General features: G+C 42.2%; 1 protein-coding gene across 2 annotated transcripts in view; it reads right to left on the bottom strand.

Annotated features, from left to right (window-relative positions):
- The window catches only part of LRMDA (leucine rich melanocyte differentiation associated), a 743869-nt gene extending 729923 nt beyond the window's left edge, over positions 1-13946 (bottom strand). Inside the window, exon 1 of one of the 2 annotated variants that reach the window (XM_088670119.1) lies at positions 13695-13946. In XM_088670119.1, the coding sequence (XP_088526245.1) occupies positions 13695-13724 (30 nt within the window). In that variant the 5' untranslated portion in view covers positions 13725-13946. The remainder of the gene's footprint in view (positions 1-13694) is intronic. The other variant, XM_060275030.2, reaches the window with a different exon arrangement.
- Between the last annotated feature and the right edge of the window lie 209 nt (positions 13947-14155).

Genomic DNA, 14155 nt, shown 5'->3' with positions numbered 1-14155 from the left:
CATGTCCATCAATTTCAATGTGTTTACTCTGAGTCTGTCTATCACTGGATACAACCTAATAGGTTCTCAAACAGAGGTGCAAAATGGGGGAGAAATCAGGCAGCAATCTTGGGGGAGAAATCAGGCAGCAATCTTCAGGACAGTTCTTCCATAATACCCTATCAGTTAAACATGAATCTAACCGGACAAGACATCCGGAGTGTGGCAACACAAAAATGGGCCTTTTATGCAGTGGCTCCCTGCTTGGGGAATGCTCTCCCTAGGGAGGCTCACCTGGCACCTTTGTTGCATATCTTTAGGCACCAAGCAAAACCATTCCTCTTCTTCCAGGCCTTTGGCTAGTTAAACAATATATGGCCTATTAAACTGGGGGGGGGGGCATTACTTCTGTTTCTTTCTGTGTTGTATATTTTTGTGTTTTTATATTGCAAACAGCCCTGTGATACTCAGGTGAAGGGTGGTCTAGAAATTTAATAAATAATAATAATAGTAAGAAATACGAATCACAACTATGTAAGACGGTTGAAAAGAAACTACTATAGTGTTTCACACCTCCCAGTGTGGAAGGAAGTTCCAGAAGCCATCTTTTAAATATTTTGTTTCTTGTAAGCAAAGAGTAGCAAGTGGAGCATTTTTCTGTTCATCTAGTTTTGTTTTCATCTACTGTACATTGTTTTAAAATATACAAAGTTAGTATGGGAAAGCAGGCAGACAAGCTGTAAATGTTTCAAATAAGTATCTGTTCTCCAAAACCAACCTTCATGTATTTATGGCCTCCTCCCACCCTGTTCCTTTGCAAATCATCAGGTGCAAAACTCAGGCTTCTGTCACTTTCAACGCTACATTCCAACTTCCAAATTGCTTCTCTGTAACTTAAACCCTAAGCAGGCGGTACATTTCCAGCAGCCACCCGCCACCAATGCACATTAAAAACAAGTCCCTCCTAGCAATCAATGCCTATTAAAGCAAGATTTTTAGTCAACAACATTAAAAAAATTAATTCAATCTTTATTGGTTTAAAAATCAACATGGACACATAAAGAAAACTTAGGAAAAAGAAAAAAGAAAACAGAACAAAAAAGTACATCTCTTACTAATAAAAAATAAAATAGAACATTACATTGCGAATCAACATCAAAATTTAAAGGAATGCTGATTTCCCATATAAAGCACAGATGTTTACAACAAGATGCCAGACTCTTAATAAAGATAATGCATTATTGCCATACATAATAACTTACAAGATTAAAGGAAGTCCAATCTTAAGCTCTCACATACAGCAGTTATTAAACAATGAATGGTGTTGCACAAGACACACTGAAATTTTATCTTGCCACACACAAAACAGTTGAAGTTTTAGCACTTAATCAGCATCTCCAATGAATCCATATGAGCTCATCCCTCTATAGCAAACCACTTACATAAAGTTTCAGAAAAGCTGACCGAGTGCTTTTTGAAAATTGATGTATTTGCAAGTTTAATTTGTGATAACTCCCTATTTAGTCCGGAAGAATTTAAGCAGCAAAGCAATGTCTATGCCTGATTCAGGGTGCACTCTGTAAAGAACTTGGTCTTAGGGAGTTTCCATTTGTCTTTTAAGTTTCCATTTCTTCAAATTCCAGATAAGAACAAGAAAATAAGAGTCAGGCAAGTTGTGTTTGGATGATATTTCATGTTCTTCAAAATACAACCTACTCTACATGACAACTTGCCACTGCATCCCCAACTTTACAAATCACCCTTGTGGTTCAGCTGGTCTTAAAATGATTGCAGTCTGATAATGTAGCACTTCATCCCCTTTAATTCATCCTTGCTCAGTAACTTCATCTGAGAAAGAGATAGTCAACTACAGAGAAAATAGTTTTACTGTGAATACATGAGCTGAAAAAATAAAAAGCCCAGAGTTCATTCTTGCAATTTCCTTTCCCTTCTCAAGGCATCTGTCATCCCTTCCTTTGCAATAAATTCTACTTCAGGACAAAGGCTCGCTTTTAACAGTCTCCAGAAAGCAAAAGGAAGAGAGATTTCAATCTAATTATTTGGAATCCCACTCCAGAATCAGTAAACATTTTCCAATTGTCTGCTGCCATTCACCCTAAAAGATCCCAAAGCTATTTACAAGACACATGTGCATGCAAAAGCATTTAGATTAATACACACAAAAATGTAACCACTTCGGGGCTGGAAAAGACAGGAGCATATTTTTATCATCAGGAGAAAATGCTGCACATAAACTCCCTCTTTACCAGTGTCAGTTTTCAAATTTCCAGTTGCTTGACACATAACAATCTCAAAGAGCCAGATGTTAACCCTCCTATGCTTGTGTCAAAGAGGACCTCCCAATTAAGTTATGGTTGAATAAGGGGTTTGTTTGTTTTACACATTGTATTTCCTGGGCAAGAAGTTACATAGAAGGGGTACAACTGCATGAAATAACATGCTTCTCATAACCAATCCCAAAGCCGAACCTTGAATATCTCATTGTTAACAGATATGCTAGTATGTCTGTGGATGCATATGCATATCTTATACACATATTCACTGAAATCAATAATCTGGGAAATTAGCAATACTGTACACTGCTTTGAATCTTTACTGGAGACAATTGTGTGCACATAGATAGGGTTGTATTGGCTAAGACATGACAGCCATTACATAACAGGAGTTACAGGTGGAGAAGCTTCCTGGGAGAGTCTAAGCTGTACTACTTAAGCGTCATATCAGAGATTAGAGTCGAGCCAAAAGAGCATCTCTATTCTTGATGTCTTTATGGAAACTTTTTGCTAATTTTATTCTTATATTTTCATTAAAACTATATATATATATATATATATATATATATATATATATATATATATATATATATAGTTTTTAGCAAGGTGCTCTCATCCTCTCTGAAAAAAAGAGTCCAGCTTTGCCTTCTCAGGAAATGCAAAAAGGTGCTTGATTTAATTAAGGCAATATATGCTTGCCAGCTGGGAATCATTAACTCAGAAGGATAAATTAATGATGAAATTATAGGCAATGCTTACATTAGATATGGCACTGGACCAAAGTTAACTGGAGTAGGATGCACAGGAGGGGAAAATCCATTTACTTTTAAATAAAAAGGACACCATTACATCTCATTACTCAACAGATGGTGACACCTCTGTTAAACAGCATCCAGTCCTATATTTAGCAGGCATTGGCAACACACCCTTATACATTTTTACCCATAGGTAACATCGCACAGAGTTCATGGGGCTTACTCCTAGGTAAGTGGGATTGCAACCTTAATTATCTTCCTTAGAAGTACGGGCAGGGAGAATGATTCTACTTGCCATCACACAAGGCTCTTTGGTTGATACAAGCAGATGAAATAGCTGTTTGGAACAGAGTGGTGCTAGGTAAACTCAGTATTTTCTACCAACAACCACTGCTCTTCCTGGCCAGGAAGACTTTTCATGATAGAGCTGCCACCCTGCAAATGAGTTAGTAGGATTGACAAAAGATATTAGATATTAAAAGGTGAGATTAGGGACACATTAGGGAAACTAGTTATGAAGCATAAAGTTAAAGAGTCATAATAAAAAAATACTGAGATAATTCATTGTTTGAACACTCTTGAGTACCATAAAAGTGCTATTAAAATTTCCTGCCACTAAATACATATCCATTTTAGAGTACTTTGTACTTCAAAAGGGATGCATAAAGCCTCCAAGGAACAAACACTTGCACTCCCTGCCACATCCAACCACAACTACCACAATTATATATTCAAAAGCACTGGAGTAAACAAACTTTCTGCAAAACCAGCTGTTTCAAAAACACATGGAGTCACCTAATATATACACCAGAAAAAATTGCAAAAAGTAGAGCCAGCCCCCCAAACGCAATTCAAAGTTGAAAGAAATGTTGGTTTCTAGTGTGGATTCTGGCTCTGTAAAAGCACAACCGAGACTGCAATCCTATAAATGTTGGCCTGGAAGTTGACTTCTGAGCAGACCTGCAGAGGATTGCACAGGGAAGCTCCCAATTCAAGCAACTATTCTATTGTCTGCTCCAGTGATCTCAAGTTAGTAAATCCAGATAAAGACAATAGCTAGTTAATAACTGCTGCCACATCATTCCGTATGTACAACTGAAATTGGCCTGGTGAGGTCCTATTTGAAGAGTGAAGGCTCCACGTGGCATAAAAACCACAAATTTCTTTCTTTGACCAAATTGTTTTGTTGGACTAACTCCAGTCCAATGAGCTTTCATGAACAGGTGCTTTTATCTCAAAGGCCCACCAAGGACGTCAGAACTTACACACTAATGATGATATTTCTGACACTGGGGATTTGTTTATTTTTTATATCCATGATCTTTAAGCATTTGGTTGAAGCCTTGGTTGAGAGGATGCTACTCTTATGTTTATACTTATAAGCGCCATCTCCAACTCCTTGAAAGATTCCATCAACGGTGCCTCCGAAAAAAATTACACATCACTTGGGAAGACAGGCAAACTAATGCCAGTGTACTGGAAGAAGCAAAGATCACCAGTGTCAAAACAATGATTATTCAACATCAACTTCGTTGGACTGGTCATGTTGTTCAGATGCTTGATTATCGTCTGCCAAAGCAACTACTCTATTCCAAACTTAAAAATGGAAAGTGTAATGCCGGTGGTCAACAAAAGAGGTTTAAAGACTCTCTCAAGGCAAATCTAAAAACATGCAGTATAAACATTGACAACTGGTAAACACTGGCTTGCGAGCGCTCCAATTGGAGAACAGCCTTTACCAAAGGTGTCATAGACTTTGAAGATGCTAGAACTCAGGACAAAAGGGAGAAATGTGCTAAGAGGAAGGCATGTTTGGCAAACCCTCATCACAATCAACTCCCACCCAGAAACCTATGTCCCCACTGTGGAAGGATGTGTGGATCCAGAATTGGCCTCCACAGTCACCAACGGACACACTGTTAAGACCATGTTCATGGAAGACAATCTTACTCAGCTGTGAGTGATCACCAAAGAAGAAGAAGATGATGATGATGACGACGACGACGACTCAGGGGACAAAGTAAAGACCAATGGTTGCGAGGAAGGTATAGATCTTAAAGCAATGACAAAATTAGCTGGGCACTCCCATGCCTAAAAACAGCACCACGTAACAAAAGCCACCATTTCCTATAGCTCTTAAAATAATCTGTTTGGAAATCTGATGTTATTGGGTAAAGCAACTCTGAACATACTTAAGAACTCCAGTTCACAACATGCATGCTACAAATCAGTGAAAATTGCCCCATGAAACCAAGTAGGGCTTCCATATATGTAGCAACACAAAGGGGAAATGCTAACATCATATAGAAGTACAGCAACAGAAGTAGTGTGCACAAATGGGACCCTGTACTTGGTTTGGCACTAGGGAAAATTCACTGCACACACAAGTACAGTGGTACCTCGGATTACAGATGCTTTAGGTTACAGACTCCGCTAACCCAGAAATAGTACCTTGGGTTAAGAACTTTGCTTCAGAATGAGAACAGAAATCACATGGCGGCAGTACAGCGGCAGCAGAAGGACCCATTAGCTAAAGTGGTACCTCAGGTTAAGAACAGTTTCAGGTTAAGAATGGACCTCCAGAACGAATTAAGTTCTTAACCCGAGGTACCACTGTACTGACATTCCACTGATACTTGTGGAATGTAGATATGTTTGCATTCCCACCCTGATCATGATTATTTACATGTCTTGGTTGTGCAATCTCTAGAAGGAATCACTATTTTCAGTAGAACTTGTCTCCATGAGAAAGCACTTAGGTTTGTGATCTAAGTACTTTTATATAGCCAAAAATCAGACCAAGAAAGAAAGCACAAGAAGAAAGATTAGCAGAGACTTATAACAGCCTGAAACTCTGGGGTGAAGTTTATCTGACAATTCCTTTAAATTAACCCAGATTAGTTCCAGCAGCTTCTCCACACAACTGCTGTTCCTCTCTTCAGAAGTTGCCTTGACTTACATAGCACAGCTGTGTGGCAGGTTTACTCATAGATTTATTCTTACAATATCCATATGGTTTTGCTTTCAACCATGTGGATATTAGAATATGGGAAAGCTGCCACACAAAGAAGTCTCAGAAATTGTGTGGACTTTGAATGATTGGAGAGCACGTCCAGCCAACCAATTTACAAGGTTCAGTGGGCACCAAGTAGATTGAGACAAGCTGTCCCCACCAAACAGGCATTTTGTGCAGGGATGTGCTGAAAATCAGCATGTATTCTAACCTTCTAAGATCCACAAAGGGTAATGGGTTCTTTAAAATACCGAGTTCTCCTGCAGTCAGAATGTGTGTCCACTATGGCCAAAGTGTGAGGCAGGGGAAGTACACTAGGAGTTTATTGTCAGCAGGAATTTGGACTCAAAAGAAAATAGTCAGGACCTCAGTGGTATGCAATTATATGATAGAGGAGCAGACTTTTAAAGCCCTGGAGTGTTTGGTTATGCAGATGAGTAAGCAAGCTGCAGTTTTATCAGTATCATTATCGCAAACCTACATGTAGGACTATTGACATCTGTTAAGAAATTAGCACCCAAGGCTGCTTCAGAGCAAAATAGTTCAAGGATTTAGAAGTTTGCTCCTTGCCTATATATAAATGATGAAGTCAGAATCTGAAGACAGCAGTCACCCAATGCAGTAAAGAAGACTTCCCCCACCTGGTACCCTCTCAACTGCTGGACTCCAAATCCCATTATCCCCAGCCAACATGGCCAATGGGCCAGATTTATGGGAGTTGTAGTTCAATAACAGCTGGAGGACACCAGGGAAAGTTGCAGTAGAGTAACCCCACACTTTAAGTTTGCCCACAATGATGTACATCTCAAATAAGTATGGTTTGACTGGAGTTTGGGGAGTTTTCATCAAAGTTTAAGAAAAACTCTGCACCATTTCACCAGCTACATTATGCAACCGTGATGTGGAGAGTGGCTTACATAATTTGTGCTGGGATAAGAACGTAAGAAGAGTCTGCTGGATCTAGTCCAGCATTCTGTTCTTACAGGGGCCAACCAGATGTCTGTGGGAAACCCACACGCAGGACCCAAGCACAACAGAACTCTCGCTTCCTGCAGCAGAGCAGCACTCTCCTCCTCCAGCAACTGGTATTTGGAAGCATTACTTCCTCCAACTAGGCAGAGCTTAGTCCTCATAGCTAGTAGCCATTGATAGCCCTCTCCTCCATGGATTTGTCGAATCCTCTTTTAAAGCCATCACTGCCTCCTGCGAGATAGAGTTCCATAGTGTAACTATGAGCTTCATGCAGAAGTAATAGAGGGTGCTACTCCGAGCACTAAAATGTATTTTGATTCCCACTGAGAAGTCATTCAAAACAACAGCGCTAAACAACCATGACATCTCTCTGAACATAAAGCTGTGGGGCCACAAGTCCTTCTGGTTTTCTGGAAAGAAGCAGTGCACCCTTTTAGGCAGACAGGAATTCATGCTATCTGCAGTTAACATCTTCAAGTGATGTCTGGGACCCATGCACACAAATATTGCTTATGTCTGTTACCACCAAGGAAAGGGAGAAGAGACTCCACTCAAATATCACCTTCTAAGAATATGAGGGGGGGGGGTCTTTGTTTATTTAATAAGTTCATAGAGAGGCCATGAGCCTACAGACATAAGAGATTTTCCCATATACCCATGGCCTTGTACAGTACTCAGGAAACATACAGATGCTCAGGCACACCAAAGAGGTCTGAGGCTCCAGAACACCATAGCCATGTAGAGCTTCCAAGCTGCATTAAGACAGTTTAATACACACATTAGAAAGGGAGAATTTTGACAGGTAATACTTCCCAAAACTGCAGTAGCTTGATGGGAGAAGTTGCATCTAATTCCCTTTAATGCATTAGGCACGGGAGCTCTGCTTCACACCCAGTCTGACAAATAACCTCATAGGAGTGTATACCAAGCCTGTACTCCAGAGCTTTCCAAACTTTTCATGTTAGTGACACACTTTTTAGACATGCATCATTTCACAACACAGTAATTCAGTTTTGCATCATTTCATGACACAGTAATTCAGTTTTACAACAAACCAGAGGTTAAACTAACCCCTTTCCAGCCCTGGGAGAAGAGTGGAGAGCTTTTGCACGACACACCTACAGACTGCAACTGACAAACTAATGTGTCCCGACACACAGTTTGGAAAGCTCTGCCGTAATCCTGTGCACACTTACTTGCAGTGCAAGAAACTCAGATATATAAGCTAATTGCCAAATGGCACCTTAAACGGAGATTACGGTCACCACAACAGAATGTCTAGGCATCTTTTTTAGCTATGAAATTCATTATTTTTGTTTAGGGTTGCCATATTTTGAAGAGCAAAAAAGGGGACACTGTAATGACTCTCATTTTAAATACCTCTACTACTATATGTAGGCTATAGAAGCTGTGATATATTGCTGAGGGTGGGGGCAGGAGAAGAGAAGAGGAAAGCAAGTCTTCAACCACCAGTCATGTCTATGTCTCATCAAGCAAGTACTGTATAGCCAGAGACATTTTGGCGAATTTAAAAAATCCACCCGGACAGAAATTTTACCCCTGAAAAGGAGGGCATGTCCTGGAAAAAAAGAGGACACACACCAACCCTATCGTTGTTATTATTCCTTTCATTTCTATACCACTTTATATTTTAAAGAAAAAAGTGGTTTGCAGCACATTAAAACATCAAATAAAACAATCCAGAATAAAACCAATTCAATTCACATTCAAGCCCATATTTATTTATTCATTTACCTACTTAATTTACTGTAGATAGCTTGTCCTCTAGCAGAAGAACTCTAAGCAGTGTGGTGTAGTGGTTAGTGTGTTGGACTAGGACAGTGGTAGACAACCTAAGGCCCGGGGGCCAGATGCAGCCCAACTGCCTTCTAAATCCAGCCCACGGACGGTCTGGGAATCAGTGTGTTTTTACATGAGTAGAATGTGTCCTTTTATTTAAAATGCATCTCTGGGTTATTTGTGGGGCATAGGAATTTGTTCATTCCCCCCCCCAAAAAAAAGTCCAGCTCACCACATGGTCTGAAGGATGGTGGACCGGCCCACGGCTGAAAAAGGTTGCTGACCCTTGGACTAGGACCTAGGAGATCAGGGTTCTAATCCCCACTCACTCATGAAGCTCATTGGGTGACTTTGGGCCAGTCACAGCCTCTTAACCTACTTTACAGGGTTGTTGTAGGAATTAACTGAGGAGGGGTGTGAACTATGTACTTTTTGGAGAAAAAGGCTGGATAGACAGTGGTGCCTCGCTAGACTAATGCCCTGTTAGGCGAATTTTTCGCTTAACGAAAAGATTTTGTGATTGGAGGTTGCCTCGCAAGACGACGAGGTTTTCTATGGCCGCCGCTTCGTCTTGCGAAGCATGGCCATAAAAACCTCCGATCACAAAACCTACAAGGCATTCCTCTAGCGAAAGGGGAACAAGCTGTAGCGTGGGAAGAAGGCAAAGGAAGATAAGCTGTCAGCGCCTCTCAGCTGATCTTCCTTGGCCTTCTTCCCACGCTGCAGCTAGTCCCCCTTTGTGTTCTGCTGGTCTCTGCCGGTTGCTGCGAGCAGTGAGGGGCAACTGGCAGAGACCAGCGGAACACTAGCGCGGGAAGACCCTAGTCCGATCCCGTCTCTGTCGGGCGGGGTGGGGGAAAGGCGGAGGAAGGGATCGTTCCTCCGCCTTTCCCCCACCCCGCCTGTCACACAGCTGGGGGACAGAGCCGAAGATCGGCGGGTGCTGCTTGCCGGGGTTGACAAGCCCTGGCAAGCAGCGCCCGCCAATCTTCGTGTGACAGGCAGTGGGGAAGGCAGGCAGGCAAGAGAGCAAGCGCCTGCCTGCCTGCCTTCCCCGCCGCCAGTCCCCTGGAGCCCATAGGAACGCATTGATTAAGTTTCAATGCATTCCTATGGGAAACCAGGACTCGCTAGATGAATTTTTTGTAGGACGAATTGAGTCCTGGGACGAATTAAATTCGTCTAGCGAGGCACCACTGTAAATGCAATAAATAAGCTCTTCTGTGCTTACCAGCTTAGGAAAGTTGGAGGGGCCAGCCAGATGGAGATGTCAGTCACCAACCTGGCATCCAGTGATCTCCACATGGTGGCAATTGAACCTGCCCCAAATGCAAAACACACCTGGCAAATTTCAAACATTGCTTTACTTCTGAGTAAATTCACATGGGCTCTGGCTTTTAGACTGTAATCCAAAAATACACTTACCAGGATAAAAATCCCATGGAATGTGTTTGGACTTACTTCCAAATATGTAGTCAAACTATGGTAACTGATTCTTCATTTTTTAGGGACCACACCTTTTTAGTGTTGTGACAAGCAAGAGAAAGCTCCAGGTTTAGTGCTCTAAAATGAATCTCATCCATAATCATGAAAAAAAAAAATGTTTAGCATGTATACAGTCATACCTCGGAAGCTGAACAGAATCCGTTCCGGAAGTCCGTTCAACTTCCAAAGCGCAGCTTCTGATTGGCTGCAGGAAGCTCCTGCAGCCAATCAGAAGCTGTGGAATGTTCGGCTTCTGAAAGAATGTTCAAGAACCAGAACACTCACTTCCAGTTTTTGAGCATTCGGGAGCCGAAATGTTCAACGCCCAAGGTGTTTGGGAGCCGAGGTACGACTGTACTGTATAGTGAAGACCATAAAGCCTACCAAGAACGAAAGATAGATCACACAGGATTCCTCAACAGCACAACTTATTTAGGAGAGTAAAAGAAAAGAAAACGGACTTTTCTACACAGCAGATCATCATCAAAAGAGACAGTGGTGATCATTAGCATAGGCTATTAGACAAACCTTGTGGAGAACATAGGTTTTTCAACAGCTATTAGCAAAAATAGAACATCTATGTTCAGAGGCATGGATCTGGTACAGCGGAGCTCTTCTATGGTTGTAATTCATAGAATCATAGAGTTGGAAGAGACCACAAGGGCCATCCAGTCCAAGCAGGAAACACCATCAAAGCATTCCTGACATATGGCTGTCAAGCCTCTGCTTAAAGACCTCCAAAGAAGAAGACTCCACCACAGTCCTTGGGAGCAAATTCCACTGCCGAACAGCTCTTACTGTCAGGAAGTTCTTCCTAATGTTTAGGTGGAATCTTCTTTCTTGTAGTTTGAATCCATTGCTCCGTGTCCGCTTCTCTGGAGCAGCAGAAAACAACCTTTCTCCCACCTCTATATGACATCCTTTTATATCTCAAGGAAAAGTTTACTCCTCTACCCTCAGATGTTTTTGTAATCTGTGCAAAATGTTTCTCAAAAAAAAGAAACAAAATTGATACATAGTTTGTAGGTATCTTTGCGTACTGTTTAAGTATGTTTCTATCTTGCAGAAACAAATCACATACACAAAAACACACACACCTGAAAATGGTTATTACTATGCTGAAAACGGAAGTTGAGGCATGGGCAGTAAATCCCCTTTTCAAAATAAAAAGAACACACAAACACCATACTGTATTTAATTTCATGACAGCTACGTGCAATTTTATTATTTTCTGTTTTGCAAGCAAAACTTCAGTGTAACTATATCAGCACCCACAAGTTATCTGAATCATGTGTCAAACCCTCCCCATGGCCACATGCCTTTAAAGTACAGCATGTTGTAACGAGTACATTGGCAGCAGCAGCAGCATAATGGCAAGAATAATATTTAGTATTACCACCTGGGCAAAAGAGCATTCTACAAAATGTGTTAAGAAAGCAAGCCTTTCTCAATGGGCTTGCTGGAATCAGGTATCCCCAAACTGCGGCCCTCCAGATGTTTTGGCCTACAACTCACATGATCCCTAGCTAACAGGACCAGAGGTCGGGGAAGATGGGAATTGTAGTCCAAAACATCTGGAGGGCTGAGGTTTGGGGGTGCCTGGTCCTAATCTTACAACTGTTGTGAACTCAGTAAGTGGCCCTTAAGCAAGCCACTCTTCCTCAGCCTTTTCCCACCTGCAACGGTCAAGATAATAAAGCTGGCCTACATTACAGGGTTGTTGCATACAAAGCAATGTGTACAAAACTCTACACGTGCTCCTTATCAATATGAGACATGGACAGCCCCTTTAGCAGCAATGAGAGGGGGGAACTTTAAGAGCATGCTTGGTTTTGATCAGTTTATCTCTGGGTCAGAGAAACTTAAACCTTCTGCTAGAAAGACGAAGATATACAGTACTCTGCATCCACAGTGAAGTTTAAAGCAACAGTTAGAGGACACTGCCCCTACAGTAAGAGCTTGAGGGCACAGCCCTGTTCCAAAGAGGTGATGTCTGTGACCCATGAACACAAATATTGCTTATGTCTGTTACCACCAAGGAAAGGGGGAAGAGACTCCACTCAAAGTTGAAATCTATCACCTTCAAAGACTTTGTTTATTTAATAATTTAATAGAGAATACATGAGGCTACAGACATAAGAGATTTTCCCATTTGCCCATGGCCTTGTACAGTACTCAGGAAACATACAGATGCTCAGGCACACTAAAGAGGTCTGAGGCTCCAGAACACCATAGCCATGTAGAGCTTCCAAGCTGCATTAAGACAGTTTAATACATGCAATAGAAAGGGAGAATTTTGGTAGGTAATACTTCCCAAAACTGCAGTAGCTTGATGGGAGAAGTTGCATCTAATTCCCTTTAATGCATTAGGCACGGGAGCTCTGCTTCACACCCTGTCTGACAAATAACCTCATAGGAGTGTATACCAAGCCTGTACTCCAGAGCTTTCCAAACTTTTCATGTTAGTGACACACTTTTTAGACATGCATCATTTCGCAACACAGTAATTCAGTTTTGCATCATTTCATGACACAGTAATTCAGTTTTACAACAAACCAGAGGTTAAACTAACCCCTTTCCAGCCCTGGGAGAAGAGTGGAGAGCATTTGCATGACACACCTACAGACTGCAGCTGACACACTAATGTGTCCTGACACACAGTTTGGAAAGCTCTGCCATAATCCTGTGCACACTTACTTGCAGCGCAATAAAATCAGATATATAAGCTAATTGCCAAATGGCACCTTAAATGGAGATTACGGTCGCCACAACAGAATGTCTAGGCATCCTTTTTTAGCTATGAAATTCATTATTTTTGTTTAGGGCTGCCATATTTTGAAGAGCAAAAAAGGGGACACTGTGATGACTCTCATTTTAAATACCACTACAGTACTACTACATGTAGGCTATAGAAGCTGTCATATATTGCTGAGGGTGGGGGCAGGAGAAGAGAAGAGGAAAGCAAGTCTTCAACCACCAGTCATATTTATGCCTCCTCCAGAAAGTTCAAAACAGCTGTAATGAGCAGGACCTGCTCCCCAATAGGATGTAATAATAATAATAATAATAGTCATTTGAGAGAGCTTTCCCATACTCAGCTTGAACCCATGACTTGGGACAAGGGGGCCTGAAGCCATGAGGAGAAAAGGGAGGGGAAATTTTCCCCCTTCTTCATCTTCTCCTCATGAGAGAAAAAAAAGTAGCAGTCAGACGTTTTGGGTAATAGGAAGCACGAGAGAGAAGTTTTAAAGTACTCCAACCAGAGGCTGAGAAAGGAAGGGGGGGTAAGAAAGCGAAACTGAGACACGTTTAAAAGAAAGACGCCCCCCCCAACCAACCAACCAAGTGTTTCTGTCAAACAAATAGGGTTATGTGGGTGAGTGGGGAGGCACTTACTTGAGTTCCATTTACCACGACCCCTGACATCTCTGCCCCCAAAATGTGCTGCCTCTCTCTCCCCACACGCCCCACTCAAGACTCCAAAGGGGACAGTTCGCTTCTCCTAAGGTGGCCGCCCCTGGTGGGCTGAGGGGAAGGAGCGCGCGCGGTTGGGGGAGGGGGGAGGAAAGAAAAAAAGGCGCGAAAAAGAACTCGTCAACCTTCCCCAGCTGCGCCTGCAATTAAATGCCCTCGGAGGAAGCCCGGCTGCCGTCAGCTGATCCCGAGGCGGAAGAGCCCGCGTTGACTGACGCCGCGCGCTATTCCGGGTTCCTCACGTGAGCGAGGCGAGTGGTCTCTTGCGTTGTTGACCCAAAACCGCCGCGGGCCGAGGTGGGGTGCAACTTCTCGTCCCAGAATGAGCTTATCTGGGAGCAAAGAAGCCCCCCCCCCCAAAAAAACCTCCCAAATACTGCCTT

The sequence above is a fragment of the Zootoca vivipara genome, chromosome 5 (genome assembly GCF_965207765.1).
Source record: "Zootoca vivipara chromosome 5, rZooViv2.hap1.1, whole genome shotgun sequence".
In the NCBI taxonomy this organism is placed as follows: Eukaryota; Metazoa; Chordata; class Lepidosauria; order Squamata; family Lacertidae; genus Zootoca; species Zootoca vivipara.
The sequence above is the reverse complement of the archived record's forward strand: the minus strand, read 5'-3'. Positions and strand labels throughout refer to the sequence as shown.